The 16860-nt window shown below is 37.8% G+C and overlaps 1 protein-coding gene across 2 annotated transcripts in view; it reads right to left on the bottom strand.

The window, feature by feature from the left end:
- The window catches only part of TOX (thymocyte selection associated high mobility group box), a 215752-nt gene that overhangs the window by 73786 nt on the left and 125106 nt on the right, over positions 1-16860 (bottom strand). For both annotated transcript variants that reach the window (XM_065832876.2, XM_065832875.2), the window contains exon 3: positions 11879-12121. In XM_065832876.2, the coding sequence (XP_065688948.1) occupies positions 11879-12121 (243 nt within the window). The remainder of the gene's footprint in view (positions 1-11878; positions 12122-16860) is intronic.

Raw genomic sequence — 16860 nt, 5'->3', positions numbered from 1 at the left:
ATGCCTTGAATATCAGCTGAGAAACTCTTTCCAAGTATATCATGTAGCTCATCTTCTACAAAGTCTATTTACTGTAATTTATGACCTTTCACAAGACACAATTTGCCAGACAAACAAGAAATGAGTCCAAATGTCTGAACACTAGTGTATGTATCAAGCAGTTATAGAAGTTACATCTCAAAGAAAGGTCTATTAAATCATCCAGCCCATCTTCCAGCCAGTGCAGGATTTTCCCATATGTGTATGTTCCAGTGCTTTAACACTACCTGGCAGACTATTCAGATGACATTACAGGGTTTTTTTTCCAACCTTCACCGGTTGCTTATTTTTATCCCATTACCTGCAGTGATAACCCTGAAGTATCATAAACATTTATTCCTTCACCCTAACTTTCTAAGTAATAGATGATGATAAATATAATCTTGAAAATATGTACATAAACAATTTCATAAAATAACACACTATAGCTGAACCTTCAAGAAGACTTATTTTGTTCAGTGTAGATTATGAGCTAATACAATCTGGATCATGATTACATGCTAATAAGATTTGGGAAAAGCTGATTATTTTTCTACTGTTTCTTAAGTGGTCAAGTCAGCTGTGAACCAAAACAGTCTCAGTTAATGTACATCCTCTTGAATATTTATTTCCTAGGTGTTCCATCAACATCTATTACCTATCATTCATTCTTAGATAAATACACATTTTATAAAGATAAATATATACATATATTAGGACACTTTAAAAATAAAAATAAATAAAAGACAGCTGAAACGATCCAATGATCTGCAGTAACCTCCACTGACTGCTGGGTTTTACATATACAATAGACAGGTGAATTTTTAAGGTTGAGGACCTGTACCCAGAGTTTGCTTGAGGAGTCTGTGCAGTTGCCACTCTAGAGGAATTGTCTAAAAAATAAGTTAGACAAACAACTGTCAGAAATGACAAACATATAGCATAACCCACTTTTGAGAGATGACCTTTTAAATTCCTCCCTTGGACTAGACTAAAGGAGAGACCTTAGGGCTCCTTCTGAACCAAACTCTGTAATTTGGTAAGTAACAAAGCATTAAAGCTGCACTGAGCCAGGATACAAGAGGTCAGGTTACTCATGTAACTTTTTTCCTGTAGCGCAGTTTTGCTATCCTGTTTTTAATTATAATCAAGATGATAACAAATGTTTCAAAATAGCACACTGACATTACAAAGCAAGCCATTTCCAAATTATGATGGCAGCGTGGATCATTATTGACAAACACTTTCGTTGACACACCCTTAATCTGATATAATCTAAAATCTAAATTTTCACAGTTTTCCAACAAACAAAAGCATCTGCTATGGGATGATCTCTGTTGGAACTCTGGGAAAGCCCCTACAGCTGGACAGGATCAACATGAGGCCAGAATGTTTCTGAAAAGCCCACTGAGATTTTCAGCAAGTCACAGAGCTCCTAAAATGCTGTTCAGAGGCAGAGACCACAAACAATGAAGTTAGTGCAATCGTGCCTGTCACAATTAAAATTACATGCCCTGGGCAGAGAACTTTCTTTTCAGGTGTTTTTATCTCCATGCATTCACGAAAGTCGATGGCGAGGGAAAAGAAACACGTATGCTCTGCAACTGGGCCATAAAGTCTTGAACTGAGAGTCTGGGGCAGCAAAGCATCAGATTCTGCGGTTAAAGAGATACTTCACTTCTGAGAGCCAACTGAGTTTCAAGGGCAAGTGAAACAATCCTTGCATCTTTCCCATGGCTCCTAAGTAAGGCTGCTGTATCACTTCCAGGTTGCATCATAGTTTAAAGATCTCAGTTGTCAATTACATGCAGTCACCAAAATTGCTTTATATTAGATGTGTGACATGTGGCAGTTAATTCCTGCCTTTATTACATTTGAGGACTTCTGCTAGTTCTAATATTGAAAGTTGTCTCTCACCACACTGCTGCCCACCTTTACATTACCAACCAACAGACATAAAATCAGCTCCTGGCAATACCTTCATTATTAGCGGTCCCACAATATAGAGTCATCTTCTTCTACCTTGATTTCTTGCTCTTTCAGCCTTTTTCAACTTGAGACTCATCTCTACTTGTATATTGTGAATTATATTTTATTGTGTTTTTAATAAAGTAAATGTATTTCTGTTCTACACTACAGTACTTGACAGATATGAGGGGCTGATATTCCAAATATCTATTTATACCATTATTAGTACCTTACCTTCTTAGCTAATTAGACACTACAAAGCACTTCAAGAAACAATAAAGGTGCTGCAGAAGAACAGAGTGGCCCTCACTTCAGTTTTCCAATACTGTGGTTTATTTTTCCCAGAAAAAAAAAAAAACTTTTAAAAGTTTTGCCAGTGGTTATTTTATACTGTACTCTTTTTGCCAAGCAACTTAAGCTGCACTTAATATGCAGATCAGAACTAAGTGTATTGCACTAAACACTTTTTATACTACTTCATAAGAAAGGGGAGTGTAATAAAATTCATTTAGCTGAGATCCAACACTTGAGTATTAGGGCATATGTAGGAAACTGAAGTTAATCTCTGAAATTATTTATGTATGAATAAAGGTAATCTTATAGTGTATAAGAAGGAAGTCCCATCTCTGACTAAAAAACAGTGTTGCATTCTCATCAACAGCCTGATCCTGTAAATCCTCCATGCACAGGGGTTTTTTGCTAAAGGACAAAACCATCTAATTTCAACCACTTTTGCAGTTAATAAAACATTCGTAAGGATGAAGGGAAGGTGCCTGTAGCCCAATATCACCACTGCCAGGAAGTGGAATTTCGAAGATGTGATACAGAGTAGCCTCATCTTCCTATCCATTAGGTGTGCCATTCCTCACCTTAGCAACTAGGCTACTACCTTTAACTCAGGTAGCAAAGGTGCCCATCATATAAAGTTGCTATAGTTTCAGTCACTGTTTAATGAACAATGTGGATCCACACCTGGGGGGAAGGGGGATCTTGCAGTTCCTACATCCTGTCTTTTACGTTTCCTTTCCAGCAGAGGGCTTCAGTGATCAACAGTGTGATACACACTTACATACACACATATACATAGATATGTTCATATATATGTGTATCCATGTATATGTATGTATGTAGCCTGAGCACTGCAGCTCACATTGCCTCCAGATTGGGGCAGAAACAAGGAGTGCCATGTCACTGCCCGTAACATCTCCTTTGTCTCTTGTTCTCCCCTGCAGGTTGGTTGAAATAAGAACGTTGGGCACACACTGATAATATGTAAGATGAACTCTAATGCCTATGTGCACCTGACTTCAGACAGAAAGGGTTAATTTTTGTGGGTTTTGTAACTGAATGATATGCACGAGCTTGCCTCAGAGGTGTTCCTCACTCTGTAAGGTTTCTTGATGCCACAAGACACTTTAAGTCCTTTTTTTTTTGTAACTATCAATTTATGATATGCACAGAAAATGAATTAAGAACATTCATTTTCATATATTTATTGTCCAAATGTAGAGGTAGCAGCATGTACAGCATGCCATAAATGCAATCTAAAGGTGTGTGAGTGAGGCTACAGAAATGAGTTCCTAAGTTGCAGATGTGGTTGAAGTACAGCATTACACTAGCAGTGGAGGTTAAGGGTTTACACACTATCCCCAGGGAGTCCCAAAATGAGAAAGGGCATTTACATTATATTTACATAGTGTGTCTGTACACACTTTGTATAAATGAAGGGGGAAAAAAACAGAGGCATACATCAATCTTAAATGAATCTTTATGTTATTGAAAACACCAGGGCAGGACTAGACATCCTTACACTTCTAGCATTTCTTAATTGCCTTGAGAAGGAACAAGACATAAAAATAAGAAATAAGTTATTTTTTACTGATGATTATTTCTCCAAACCTCAAACCACTACCAAGTAGAATTTCTTCTTCCCTCAGTAATATACTTCCTGCTGAAAAAAGTCAGTGGAAAACTGAAACAATGATACTTAAAGCTCTGTAAAACCATTAGAACAGATAAAACATGTTTGAGACTATTAATTGGACCTTTTAAATTTCTTCAACTCAGAAAAATTGAGAAAGCCAATGAAGTCTTTTTGCTCCTGCAGTGAATTTAAAATTTGCTAAATATCTATGACTCCACATAGGCAAGACTAGACAAGGAGAATTCACACTCTGTTATAGCAGTTAACACCACCATGAAGCTCTGGGCTGTTGGTGTCCCAACCTTCAGCAGAGTCATGCAGCACATCTGAACTTCCAGCAGGCAAATGGCAGCTTGAGTTAAGATAGTGGACACCATAGTGGAACCAGTCTTGTCCATACAACTCATCTTTCTACTCCCTGAACAAGACAGGACGAAATGAGGAATGCAGTACATCTCCATGAAGGGTGTGCAGTTTTCTCAACTCCTTTCAACTTTCAACAAATACAAATGCATACATTTAAATAATGAAATAGGTGGAAGGAAAGGCTACTCCAACTGATGCAAAAAACTCTCCCTTTCATCTGCACTGTGGGCTTCTTCTTCCTTTTTGTTTTCACAAAAGCATCTTCACAGTTTTTGAGAAAGATATTTCACTTCTATTCCATCTACAGGCCTTAAGATCACTAAGATTTTCTTTGCCAAAGACTGACTCTTCACAAACATTTCATTATCTTGCTGTTCTCGACAAGTACATGCAATGTTAAAAGCAGCAGATTAAAGTCAACAATCTCTGCTGCTGAAACTCCTGAATTTCTGACATTTTCTGAGAGTTATGTTTTCTCTATTTGCATACTCTATTATCTGTTTTGTTTGACACTTGCAGCTATGATGCTGCTTATGCATTAATCACTCCTGTGAGTACTTCACATGTGAGGCATTGTATAATCTACCACCCGCAAGTGAAGGATTTCTCTCCGTGCCACATTCATCATGTCTTAGCCTGTGTCTATCTGGTTAAAATCTAAGAAACAATAATGAATACTGCTACACATTTTTCTCTCACTTTTTCATGTAGCAAATAAATTATTATTCCTTCTTGAAATTATACTGAAGTTGTTTTTCTACTGAATTTGTGAAATATGTGAGCCACATGGAGTCTCAAGAACCGCACTCAAATAAACAGAATGCTGCATTTCCCAAAGGACAGTAAATCAACAGCTTCATTGGCAATTTCAAAAATGAGACCTGGAATTATTCTAAAAAGAGTTCTGGTCATTTGTGTACAAATATTTTCCTACAGTAATGGGCAAATATTTACTTGCTTTAAGATAACTTCTTAGTACTTACAGACAGAAAGTATAGCCTTACCAGACACTTTAAGACCAGCAAAAAAGCTAAGTTCATGAAGAGCACTAGCCACAAATATTCTCAGAGCAATTCTAGTCCTAGTTGACCTCGAGAAGGTGAAGTCCATCAGCAGCTCACACGCTCAGCTGCTTTCTTCCACTCTGCTGATTTTCTCTTGGGAGAGAAAAACAGTAGAGGTGCTACCAATTGAGGTGCTGCCAGCCCAGGTGCTACCAGCAATGTTCCCCCTACCATGTCTGCATGGATTAATGTTTACTGCCAAGAGCCCCCAAGGGACAATGTCACCCACAGGAAGGTTCTGGGCCCCCTGCAGTAGTGCGGGTGTCATTAGACCAGTCCTAGATAGCACACATCTTTTTGAGAGATGTCCCATCTTGATTTCAGTCCTCAGGTACAGAAAACCAACCACATCCCATACTATATTATCTAAATGGAACATCTCTATCACTGTTAAAAATGTATGGTTTGTTTCCAGTCTGATTCTATACAGCTGTAATTTCTAGACATCAGATGTTTTAATGCTTGTTTTGTAGCATGGTGAAGAGCCTTCTGCAAGCAGATACACAATATGCAGGTATTTATAAAATCTTGATCAATTTACATGTTAATCAGCTCCTCTACATATTATTTCTGTTGTCTTTCTGATGACAAAAGAATGAACCAGACACCAGAAGTAAGGAAAGATAAATATGATGTCCCAGAGACCTTGATGGAATAAATCATCATAATTCTACCAAAGACAATAAAGTTATGCCAGCTGACATCAGCTGAAGATTTGGCTGTGTATCCCTACGGTTAGGTTGTTTGAAAAAAAATACACTAACTATTGTAACCTTTTGCCATACAAGGCTTATTTCAGTGAGAAAATCCAGCTTGTAAAATATGGTGTTTTGTTTGTTTTTTAAGGAAAAGAAAGATATCCTGAAAGAATACCAGTTGCTTAATAAGATTAAAAAAATATACACTTTAACACAAGATGTTCCATGACCTTGGCTTTATGATTTGATGGTTCTGATGGCAATAATTCACTGCAATAAAATTTGGGGTAGCAGCCGGTCTGTATAGCATAACAGTAAATTTTGATGTAAACTGAAGACCAGAGCCTGGTAATGAGGCACAAACGTGAAGTATTCACCAAAGCCTCAAAGCGTCTTCTATCATTGGCATACAAGACAAGCTAGAAAAAAGTATCCAAGCATGATTCAAATCTCAGCACTTAGGTTAGAAGGGGCAAATCTTTTGTGTTGTTATGAAAGTTATTCATCATGTTCATCAGAAATAAAAAAAATTCTGTTTGGTGCAGTAGTTTGCACTTAAAGATGCCAAAAAAAATCAACCATATAGGTCAGCTTCAAGATGAGTCATGAATACTGAATTTAAACTAATATGTACAAAACTGGTAAAACAAAGTATCTTAAATCCATCCGAGCTACAACAACAACAACCTCCTGTATTGGATTTATTAGCAGTCGTACTGTGAATAAGAAATACTAGCTTCATTCTACCTAAGATGAAAAATGAAACAAAGAAGCAGCTGTCTGCTTTCTTTCCTGTTATACAGTGCTATATTTTGTTTAAGATATTACTGTCTCATGGGCTGCATATCTAAAAAATATAATTCATGAAAAAGTATAATGTAATTGTTCGGGCTTTGATGAATTGGGGCATAATGTTAAATAATTATTCATTGCCTTTATTCCTCTGTCAAAGTCTGAAAAAAAAAAAAGCTTTTTATTGCCTTTTTTTTTTTTTTTTTTTTTTTACATAAGGACATGGGCCTTTGTGACATGCATTTTATTTTGAACTAATACTTCTATTATTCCACATCTGAATAATTCTAGCTGACATCATCTACTCTTCGGTGTCCTAGAAGATCTTTAGCTCTAGTCCACTCCTACGTATTTTATGCATTACATGAAGTAAAATACCTCAAGATTTTGAAAATATTTATTTTAAAAACAGCAATGGAATTGTCTGTAATCACATTTTCTGGTCTGCTTTGAAAGCAGCATTATTCAATATGCCAGTGGTCTTTTCCATAAAGCAACATATTAGAAATTCATGCTGCTCTAATATATCTGAATTCATTGATGTACTGCACTCCCTATAGACCTAAAGAAACTTTTTTGCTTCAGTTTCATATGTCCTGCACATTACCTACCGATGTGGTGGTTGTCAAAACAGTTGTACAGTAGCCTTTGAATTCAAAGTGTGCCTTGACTGTATACTAAAAATGACAATAAACCCTCAGTATATACGTTATGCTAGCTTTTGTTGCCAGCACCAATAGAGCATTTGGGAAATAAATCCCCTGATTTTATTGCCTTTTAACATATTTTCTACTTTAAACTTCAAACCCAGAAATTTGAAGCATTTCAAGAAACTAGAATCTCTTTCATTTCTTTCTTGTAAATTTTCTACAGTATATCATCATGAACTACATTTTCAAAAAGATCAGCACAAGATTATAAATGAAAGCATTCCAAAAATAGGGTTTTTTTCCCTCTATGTAAAAACAGCACAGTGATTTTTTAACCCTGGGTTCTTGGGGAAAAAAGTAATCATCTATAGGTTATACTAAAGAAGCTGAAATGTCTATAATCTTCTTGATAAAATGAACATGCAGTAAGACTCATTCTATAGAACACATCCAAAAGCATTTTTACAGATAAACACACATTCTCATAGGGATGATGTATATATATATTTGTTTGCAAATGTCAGAAGGGTATTTCTTGCAGTCCTTGGAATATTTCAGGACAATTCATGCAAACAGAGAAGCACTGGCAGGTCGAGCCCCAGCTGGAACTGAACCAAACCTACACGGGGCTATCTTCAAATGTAGTGGATCAGGAAGGGATCTTTATTCCATTATAAAGAAACAAACATGCCTACAGGACCATCAGGACATCTTCCTTTAACAGCTCTATCTATATTTTACTGAATCCACTTAAGAAGCAGGGATAGAAGTCATGTCTATTTTGAAGGAGGACTTCAGAGAGCTCCCACATCTAGCTGACCATTCTGGGGCTGGACTGTGTGTTCATACCACTGTGTGTTCATACCACTGTGTGTCACATTCTGCACAAGTGCTGTGGACTTCAGAACCCCCAATATCCATATGTAATGGGCATCTAAAGAAACCTATATGTGACAGCACAGTATAAATTAGTGTGCATGTGTATATGCTTCTATGTCACACAAGCAGAAAACAGAAATACACAAACATAGAAGCTAATATATGAACTGACAGTAGAATAATGAGAAAGAGAAATTTTAGTGATTTTTTTTTTTTAAGTAGTGAGGGTACAACAGGAAGTTAAATCAATCAAAAAGACTTCAAAGAAGGCTAATTTGAAATTTAAGTATCAGGCACAGTAAATGACAACAGGAAATTTTCATCTCACAGCATTGTAAAATTTTTCAGAAAGAATTCCCACAGTGTGAAAAGCAGTAAGAAGCTGATCCCTAATAAGAATTCACTGAGCTGGTAGTGGGCTCTTATTGTGTGTGTTTAAGCACTTCCACAGAGGAGAATTCTTACAGAGCTTGGGGCAAATCCTGCAATCCTTACTCAAAGGGATTTCATTTGCAGCTTGGAGAGAGTGCTGCACAGTATGAAACCAGGACTTCTAATCGGGGGGAGTTTTGAAGTGGTTTCAGGAGAGGTACATCCTCAATTTTCAATCTGTCCAAAATCATAGAAATCGTCATCTGAAAACACCTGGTAGTTGAGGTGGAAGAAAAATGCTACAGTCAGTGTACAAATAATTTTCCTACTTTGTTTCAGAGCTCTCTGTGCTTCCTTTCTCTCTTCTGGCTAGCATTAATTAATGTTTTGTCTATAAAAACATCAACTGAAAACTATTCACTCTAACACAGACAAAAATGAAGGTATCATTGCTAAAATACCAACATGCATTAAAAACTGGCTAATGGGAAGAATGTTGAAAGTAAAAATAAAATAGACCAAATTCAGTCAGATGCACATTGCACTGCAGCTGAATTTGTCCCACTATAAGTAAAATTTGCTGAAGATGTGATGTTAATGAGGGACAGAGAACAGCCAACAGAGTTATTTCTAGGAATAATTTTTCTAAAAATAATCATTGATGCCCTGAAAAATTAAGCGAGATACATTGTTTCCAAATACAATAAGCTGTAGCTGATATACTAGAAATTATATGGCACTGAGGGTTTAGATAGATTGAAGAAACTTATAGATTATTTCTATGTGAGGCTATATAAAAGTGATTTAGGCAAGTATTTGGATCAGAGTTTGATGAGATAGTAAAAAGGAAACTTAGAGATGAGTAACAGTAAAAGAAAAGAGTCATACTGAAGAAAACATGTAAAAGGTTCTGGAGTGAAAAAAAGAGCTTCAAAGCTAAGGAAAGAATGCGAACTCTATAAAATCCTCTGTCTTTCTTCATCAATGAAAAGCTAAAAGGACAATGGGGCCATTCTGTTCACTGAAGAAGTTACTGAATTCACTGAAGAATTAAATTATCTCCCTCAAGTTAATTCCTCTCAAGTCATCAAATTCAAGTCAGAGGAAAGACACTGCTAAACAGTGTTTGAACTGTACAAAACTGTGGTGTTAACATCCTACCAGTTGTACAAACATGCAATGTAGCTTAGTCCTCTTCACAGACAAGCCAGTCTGAGTTAAAAATATTGCTGGTTAAGAGGCCCTCTTGTGTGCAAGTGGCATGCAAGTAAGGAATAACAGTTGACTTAGCCCATGATGCTTTCAAGGATCATGCTTTATTTATTGAAATAATCCTCAGAAATTACTGTTTAAATTTAATGCATATTTTCTTGAGTTCTGAGTTCATTTTTTCTGATCTGCACTAAGTCCCCATAGCAAAATTGCCTAGCCATATTAGTCAGGTTTTTTGTATTTGTCCTCAATGCAATAATTCACTGTGATGATCTACAAACTCTCAAGGCCCTTTGTTCAGAGTTTGTTGCAAGAGGTTAATGTGGAACATCAGAGCTTAAAAGAATACATAGTTTTGAGTTGTAGCCATAGCTCAAAAAAGGTCAATTCAATGAAATACTGTTTGTCTTGAGTGGAGTGTCAAGCGTCCTTTTATAATTCTGATTCTCAGAACCCCACAGAAGATTTAGCTCATGCTCTTTAATGCACACCATCAGCTTTGTCAAAATGCAAGTAAAATTCAAAACATTTCCACAAAGTATGTTTCTCTATGAAAACTTGCCTCTTCTCCTTCCTCCCACTATTGAACATAACCCTGGGGTCAGATTCTCACCTCAAACACAAAGCGTGCAACACTGTAGTAAATCAGTAGCAAGTAAGCAGCATGTAAGAAGCCAAGACTAACCCCCCTCTGCAGTACAGGTTGTTGGACATTCTCAGAGGGACTGAAGAGCTCCTTGTAAACATGACAGCTTTATTTTAATTAAGTTGCAATGGAGCCCTGTGACAAGACGATAGATCTTTATTGTAAACTAACTGTTTTCTGGCCACCACGGCCCCTGGCTCTGAGGGCCTGATGGGGGGCTGAGCCGAGATCCCTCAGCCCCCAGACCTCCCTATGCTGCCTCAGTTCCCAGGACTGACTTATCTCTTTTAGGTAATATGATGGGGAGGTAGCAAACTGGAAGCATAAAGAGCCTCAGTTCCTGAGCACAGAGCCACTCAGCTGGGACATAGGGCCCTAAGCCTCTGAGGCTTCAATGAGAAGCCCAGACCCTTGAATCTTGAGGAGTGGAAGATCTTCAGCTTTGGCTGTACAGATCTGCAGTTCCTGGGCCCATCTGGCAGAGTGCCTGAAGTTCACTGCAGCCCAAACAATGCCAGGCCCCATCATCTTCCATGGGATTTTTGACTCTTGGGCTTAGAATTGTACATCAACATGAAATAATCTTGTCTGGAGCTGCTATGCAAGAAGTATACTAATTATGTGTAGAGCCCACTTGAAAATGTAACATGTAAAGTAGGTCTGCAGTTTTTGCAAGCAATTTAACATTGAAAGAACTGATTTATAATATCAAGCTTCCCAAGATTACAGCCATAATGACTACCTGACAGGCTTTATAAGCAAAACGTCCAGTCATTTCAATTGGATTCTGGCTGGCTAAGGACTGGGAACTGTAAAAAGGCTATAAGATTTGGCCTAGAATCAGAAATAACATTTGCTGTTTTCCAAACTGCGGTAAACAAGAAAGGAGATATTAAATTTTTGTACATCTCTCAGAACATGCAAATAAGAATTGAAAGAGCCTCATCAGACAAACACAGAACAACAGCCATCTGAATCCAAACCCTGCTCCAGCAGAAGTCAAAGCCTTGAGCCTCCTTTTGCCATTATTTACATCCACATAGAGTGGAAGTAATTCTAATGAAGGTGGAGGGTAACACTCTGGCTTTGAGGAATTCAACTGTAAAACACCTCCTGACTTCGGTCGAGGGGGGATTTGATATAGGGAACATGATGTAAAATCCAGAGTCAGGCCAGCTCGCTCCAAGACTTGGGTGGTGCAGGAACTGCCCCCTTGGAGGTTTTCACACAGGTCTGTATCTGCACGATTTGGCAACTCAGAACAGAAGGGAAAGACTGAAAATGCTTACCACAGAGAGGGAATTGGAAAGCAGTGTTCCATCTTGGCCAAGCATGTTGGAAACTGTAATTTCAGGTAGATCCATGTTTTGTGGGTGGAATGGGAGGAGGCCATTGTGGTTCATGGGATGACACAGAGAGTGGTACCCAGACTCTATCTCATTCAAGTGCACCAGGGAGTGGTCAGGCAATGACGGAGGAGTAATAGGAGGTATGTTAAAATCTTCACTTTCAAGACTTGGGCCAGGAAAAGACTGGAAAAAAAAAAACAACAAAGGGAAAGTGCTATGAAAATTATATGAATAATGGTCAAGAATAATAATAAAACTCACACAAAACAAACAAAAAGAGCCCAACTCACATAATTCTAAGCAGGAGCTTGAATTTAACAAAGAGAATATTTTAAACACCCATATATTATAACAGCGGAGTTGCACCATTACGTATGGAAGAAAAATTGCCTCTAAGGCATAAGAATCTCTGATACTTTCACAGCTTCCATTAGAAAGAGATTTTTTTTTAAAGAAGCTGAATTCAGACAGATTTCAAGGGTCCTATTAAAATTTTCCAAGAGTGTTCATCTAGCTGAATACCTTTTTCATGGGAATTGTGGAAAAGGGAATGCAATTTATAAAATTAGCATTGGCTCAAAATGGTTCATAAGACTCCCTACTACTCAGATTAAAAATTACATAGTGAAGAAGAAAGATACTGCTTTTAGGCTTACAGGAGAGCCATGCATTTGTTTCGCTACAAAGAAAAACAAATAAATACAGAAAGACTACATACTTTGTATGAACATACTTTGTGTTTATAAAAATACATTTATGGTGTCTCTAAAACACTGATTTTTCCTTTCTTAATCTATCAGTTCAATGATACATATATTTCGTCAGTCATCTAAATGAGTTACTCCACAATGCAACTCTTTAGTCTCTTGTTGTCTGCTGCCATTAAGTCATCCAGCTCAATCTCATCCAAGGAAAAGCCACAGGCAAAGTCAGAGTAATGCACCAAGGTGGATAATTGTTATTATTTATCTACATCCTTCATACAGCAGGTAGGCTCATTCAGGGAATAGGGGTGGGTATGCTTATATTTCTTAAAGGAAAACGGTGAGCAGGATTGGATACAAGATCCAAATCAAGAGTTAAAGGGATCCATTGCAGTGGTTCAGCCTGAAAACCTGCTCTGCTTTTCTGAAAACAGCCACAATTCTCATCTCCTTTGTAAGCGATAAGTCTTTGCCCATCCCACGCACACAGTCACAAGGTTTATAGCACAGAGACTCCTTCCACCCTTCCTGCTCCTTTGCAGCAACACAGCCCTGCTCCGAGTGCTGCTCTTGTTAATTCTGGAAGTGCAAGGATTTAAATACATTCTGCTCCTGCAAAGTATCTTCAGGAAAGATGAAAATGAGGGCACAAAGAGCAACTATTAGAAGAAAATGTTTTTTCCAATATAAGTTTGCAAATGGAGTATGGTGCATGCATTCATGCAGAAGGAATAGGGAAGAATCAATGCCCCATTATAAACGAAGGCCTTTTTCATTAGTCATCATAGTAATATTGTTCTTCTAATGCCTGAGGTTACTCTCCTCTGTACAAGCATGGACATAGAAACTTAAATCAAAGCAACACCAAACATTGCTACATGTTTTCAATGAGCTGCTGAACATAGAAGAAACTGCTGTAGTGCACACTGCCATGGTTCTGGTTGCTTTGCTTGTTTCCCAACAAGATCAACACCTTTGTTACCAAATATCTCAGTATTAAATATAACAGGAAGGCTAGACTGCAGAGGCCAAAGTAAAATCCTAAAGAATGAAAGCAACAAAACAGGGAGAAGAAATGCTTTGGCACTGATACCATCATCCTTATGCATGAGGATTTTGATTCTGCTCATGGTTTCCAGTTAAGTTTCTCACCTCCACCACAGGAGTTTGCTCTTCCCTTGCCACTGGCCTCATGGGAAGTTGGTGTGAATCTACTGCCATTTTTAAGTCATAGTTGCCCCTGCTTTTAGAAGCCATGATGCAGCCATCAGTGGAGACATGTCCAAGGGAGGAAATACAGTAAAAATAGAACCTCATTAAATGGGGAGAAGAATTACACATGGCAAAGGGAACACAATATATTTATTCAACCACAATGTATGAATTGTGCAAAACCAAATAAAAGTATTACGGACACTGTATAACTATTTGCTAATTACCATTATATTAAATCGATGATGAAAAGAAAGGTGTCTAAAGTGAGCTGAATGTTTAATGCCACAACAAAAAAGCAGTGAGGAACAGAAATGAAGGAAGGGACAACAATCATAATGCTCTTCTGGACCAGCACTATCTCACACAAGTACACTTCGATTTGGTTACTCTAATCCTGCTGATTTTACATCCATGTAACCTATATCTACCAGGAGGGATTAATGAGCAGTGAAAAGAGGATATTTTGTGTTCAACACTGTCTTTTCTACTATCCCAAAAGACAGATGGCTTCAAAAAGTTTTCTTTCCCATGATTTTGCAGGTACAAAGATGTGTTAACAGATTTTTTTCTCTCTCTCACTTTCCTACAGTGCAAATACCTTGTGCTGCATCTTTGCTGAACCAAGACGTCTCAACATCTTCTACTTCCCTTGAGCAAGAGTAGAACAAGAGTCTACAGTATTCTCCCACCACTTCTTTAACAAGAATGGAGTTCAACTTACATTCACTACTAAAAGCAAATAGTCTTTAACCAAATATTGACAGGATGGATGTCTACACCCATATTGGGGGCATTCAGCAAATCTGCTGTCTTATTTGTACACCCATCTTGCACACCATATGTGGATAGTCCAGCTTTTACTATAGTTAGGCTTTGATTTGCTGTGCTTCAAATATGTCTTTAATTAGTAACACTTTGAAAGTGGTAGAAGCAATTGAACTGCCGTTAGGACATTAGCTGCACTTAATAAAAAGAAAGTAAAACACTAGTTGCATAAAACTCCACAACCCATGTTGCATCATGTGTAGCTATACAATAATGTTACATATATTATATGGGCATTTTAAGTAGACGGTTGTTCTCTGATTAGTGCTTGCTAACCAGTTAGAGTGTCTTTTGACCCCATATTAACTACCAAATCACTGTCCATTACCATTACATCTGAGATTTTTAAAGTAATAGAAGCAGTGTAAACCAACATATAATTCAAGCACTAATACTTTCTGTAATAGTGGTGGGGTTTGTTTGTTTGTTTTTTAAGACACAATCTTTTTTTTACTACTTTAATAAAGCTAGGCAGAATCCAAGTCACATGGTATAGACAGATATTTGAAAGCATCTGCAGAGCACCCTATTCAACTATTCACCTATTTTCAGCCCATTTGGTATTTCCATACTTAGTATATGTCTATGTAACACATACAGACATAACTTCTTCAGGGAAGATGCTTTAACAGTGATAGAAGTCCAGCTTGTCTTGTCCAGGAGCATGGTTCAGATGCTTCTAATGACTTGGCACACTTGTATATCAGACACCAAAACTCCTATATACTTTTGCAGCAAACTCAACGTATCCTAGAAACCAGGCTGTTGCAACTGCCTATGGAGGGAAGAAGTGAGGAACAGGGCGTATGGTTGTCCTGCCAGTAGCAGCTAAAAACTTCAAACACCCATTCCCACAGTGCTACCACCTCTCCCCTCACCATTGGGAAAGCCTTCTTGAGGAACTATCTGGAATCCCCTTGATGCAATTGATCCAGTGCTGGCAACAGGCTCTCCTGGAACGCCATGTTGTTACCTTCTTTCCCAAGAAGGGCAACTCCAGCACAAGGCCAAGCCTGAGGTTTTCCCTGCCCCAAAATCTCCCACTCCAAGTCCAGTCATCATCCTGTCCTGATTCCTGGGCTTTCTCAGAGCTTCTCTCCTTCCAAACCAGCTATTTATCTGGAATTTCTAGTGAAAGCAGTTATCTACCATCAAAAGCATTAGGGAAGGCCACACTCCCTGTATACAATTACAATTCATAAGTGCAGTTCATATGTATTAATAAAAAAATGGTGGCCTGTAGCTTCAGCTCTATTAGGTTTTTCTTGGGGGTGAGGAGAAAGTTTAAGGTCTTCCCCCACCAAGAGTTTTTTTCCTTCATAGTTGGCTTTACTATCAGCAGGACTTTTTCTATTCAGAGAGACAGGGAATAGCTCCACTTCATTCTATATTATAATATAATTAATATTATACTAGAAATCTCCCCTTTTCACTTTTGAATTTAAAAAGAGAAGTAGTAAGTGCTTTATTTACTTTATCACAGAGCTTCTAGGAAACTGGCCAGTGGTTTTGCTTTCATCTCATGACTGTGGGCATAGATGAGGTGTTTATCAGCTCTTCAGTTTAGGGGAATTTCCTGGACCTTTATTGCATTCCAGAAAACCCTCTGCAAAGTAACACCATTAAACCCACTGCATAGCACTGAACAGACATAGGCTTTTATTTTACTTTATTATAAAGAATTTTTTCATCATACCTGTATTTATTATAAGTAGATTCCAGTGTATTTCAGATGGGAGCTGCATTAGTGGGAGCCTCAGAGGTGAGCATCCTTAAATTTGGGCTATTGACAGACACTAAATCATGAAAAAGCTGTTTGAATCAAGGATGCCTTCCCAAATCTAAAGGACAAGATTCTATGTTTCTGTTTATATATTTGTGACGTTTCTGCCTCAAATGATGGAAACTTCATAAAGCAGATGATCTTTGAGATTCCCAATCTGAGATCAAGAGAACCCATTATCTATGTCACCTTAGCCTATAATTCTATGAGGAAAGCTTGCCAAAATAAAATTATATGAACACTTAACTCTGATTCACTGTCCCACCCAAGTCCAAGCTTTTGTTCCAGAACAATGACCTCGTTGTTCCTCTTCAATTTATCTTTTACACCACTTAGCCAAGCCAAATCCAGCAACAAGCTATGGAAGGGTGGAAAAACTGGGGGGGGGAGGGGAG

Source organism: Patagioenas fasciata, chromosome 2, assembly GCF_037038585.1.
Source record: "Patagioenas fasciata isolate bPatFas1 chromosome 2, bPatFas1.hap1, whole genome shotgun sequence".
NCBI classification, from domain to species: Eukaryota; Metazoa; Chordata; class Aves; order Columbiformes; family Columbidae; genus Patagioenas; species Patagioenas fasciata.
Note: the sequence above shows the minus strand (reverse complement) of the source record. Positions and strands in the feature narration are given on the sequence as shown.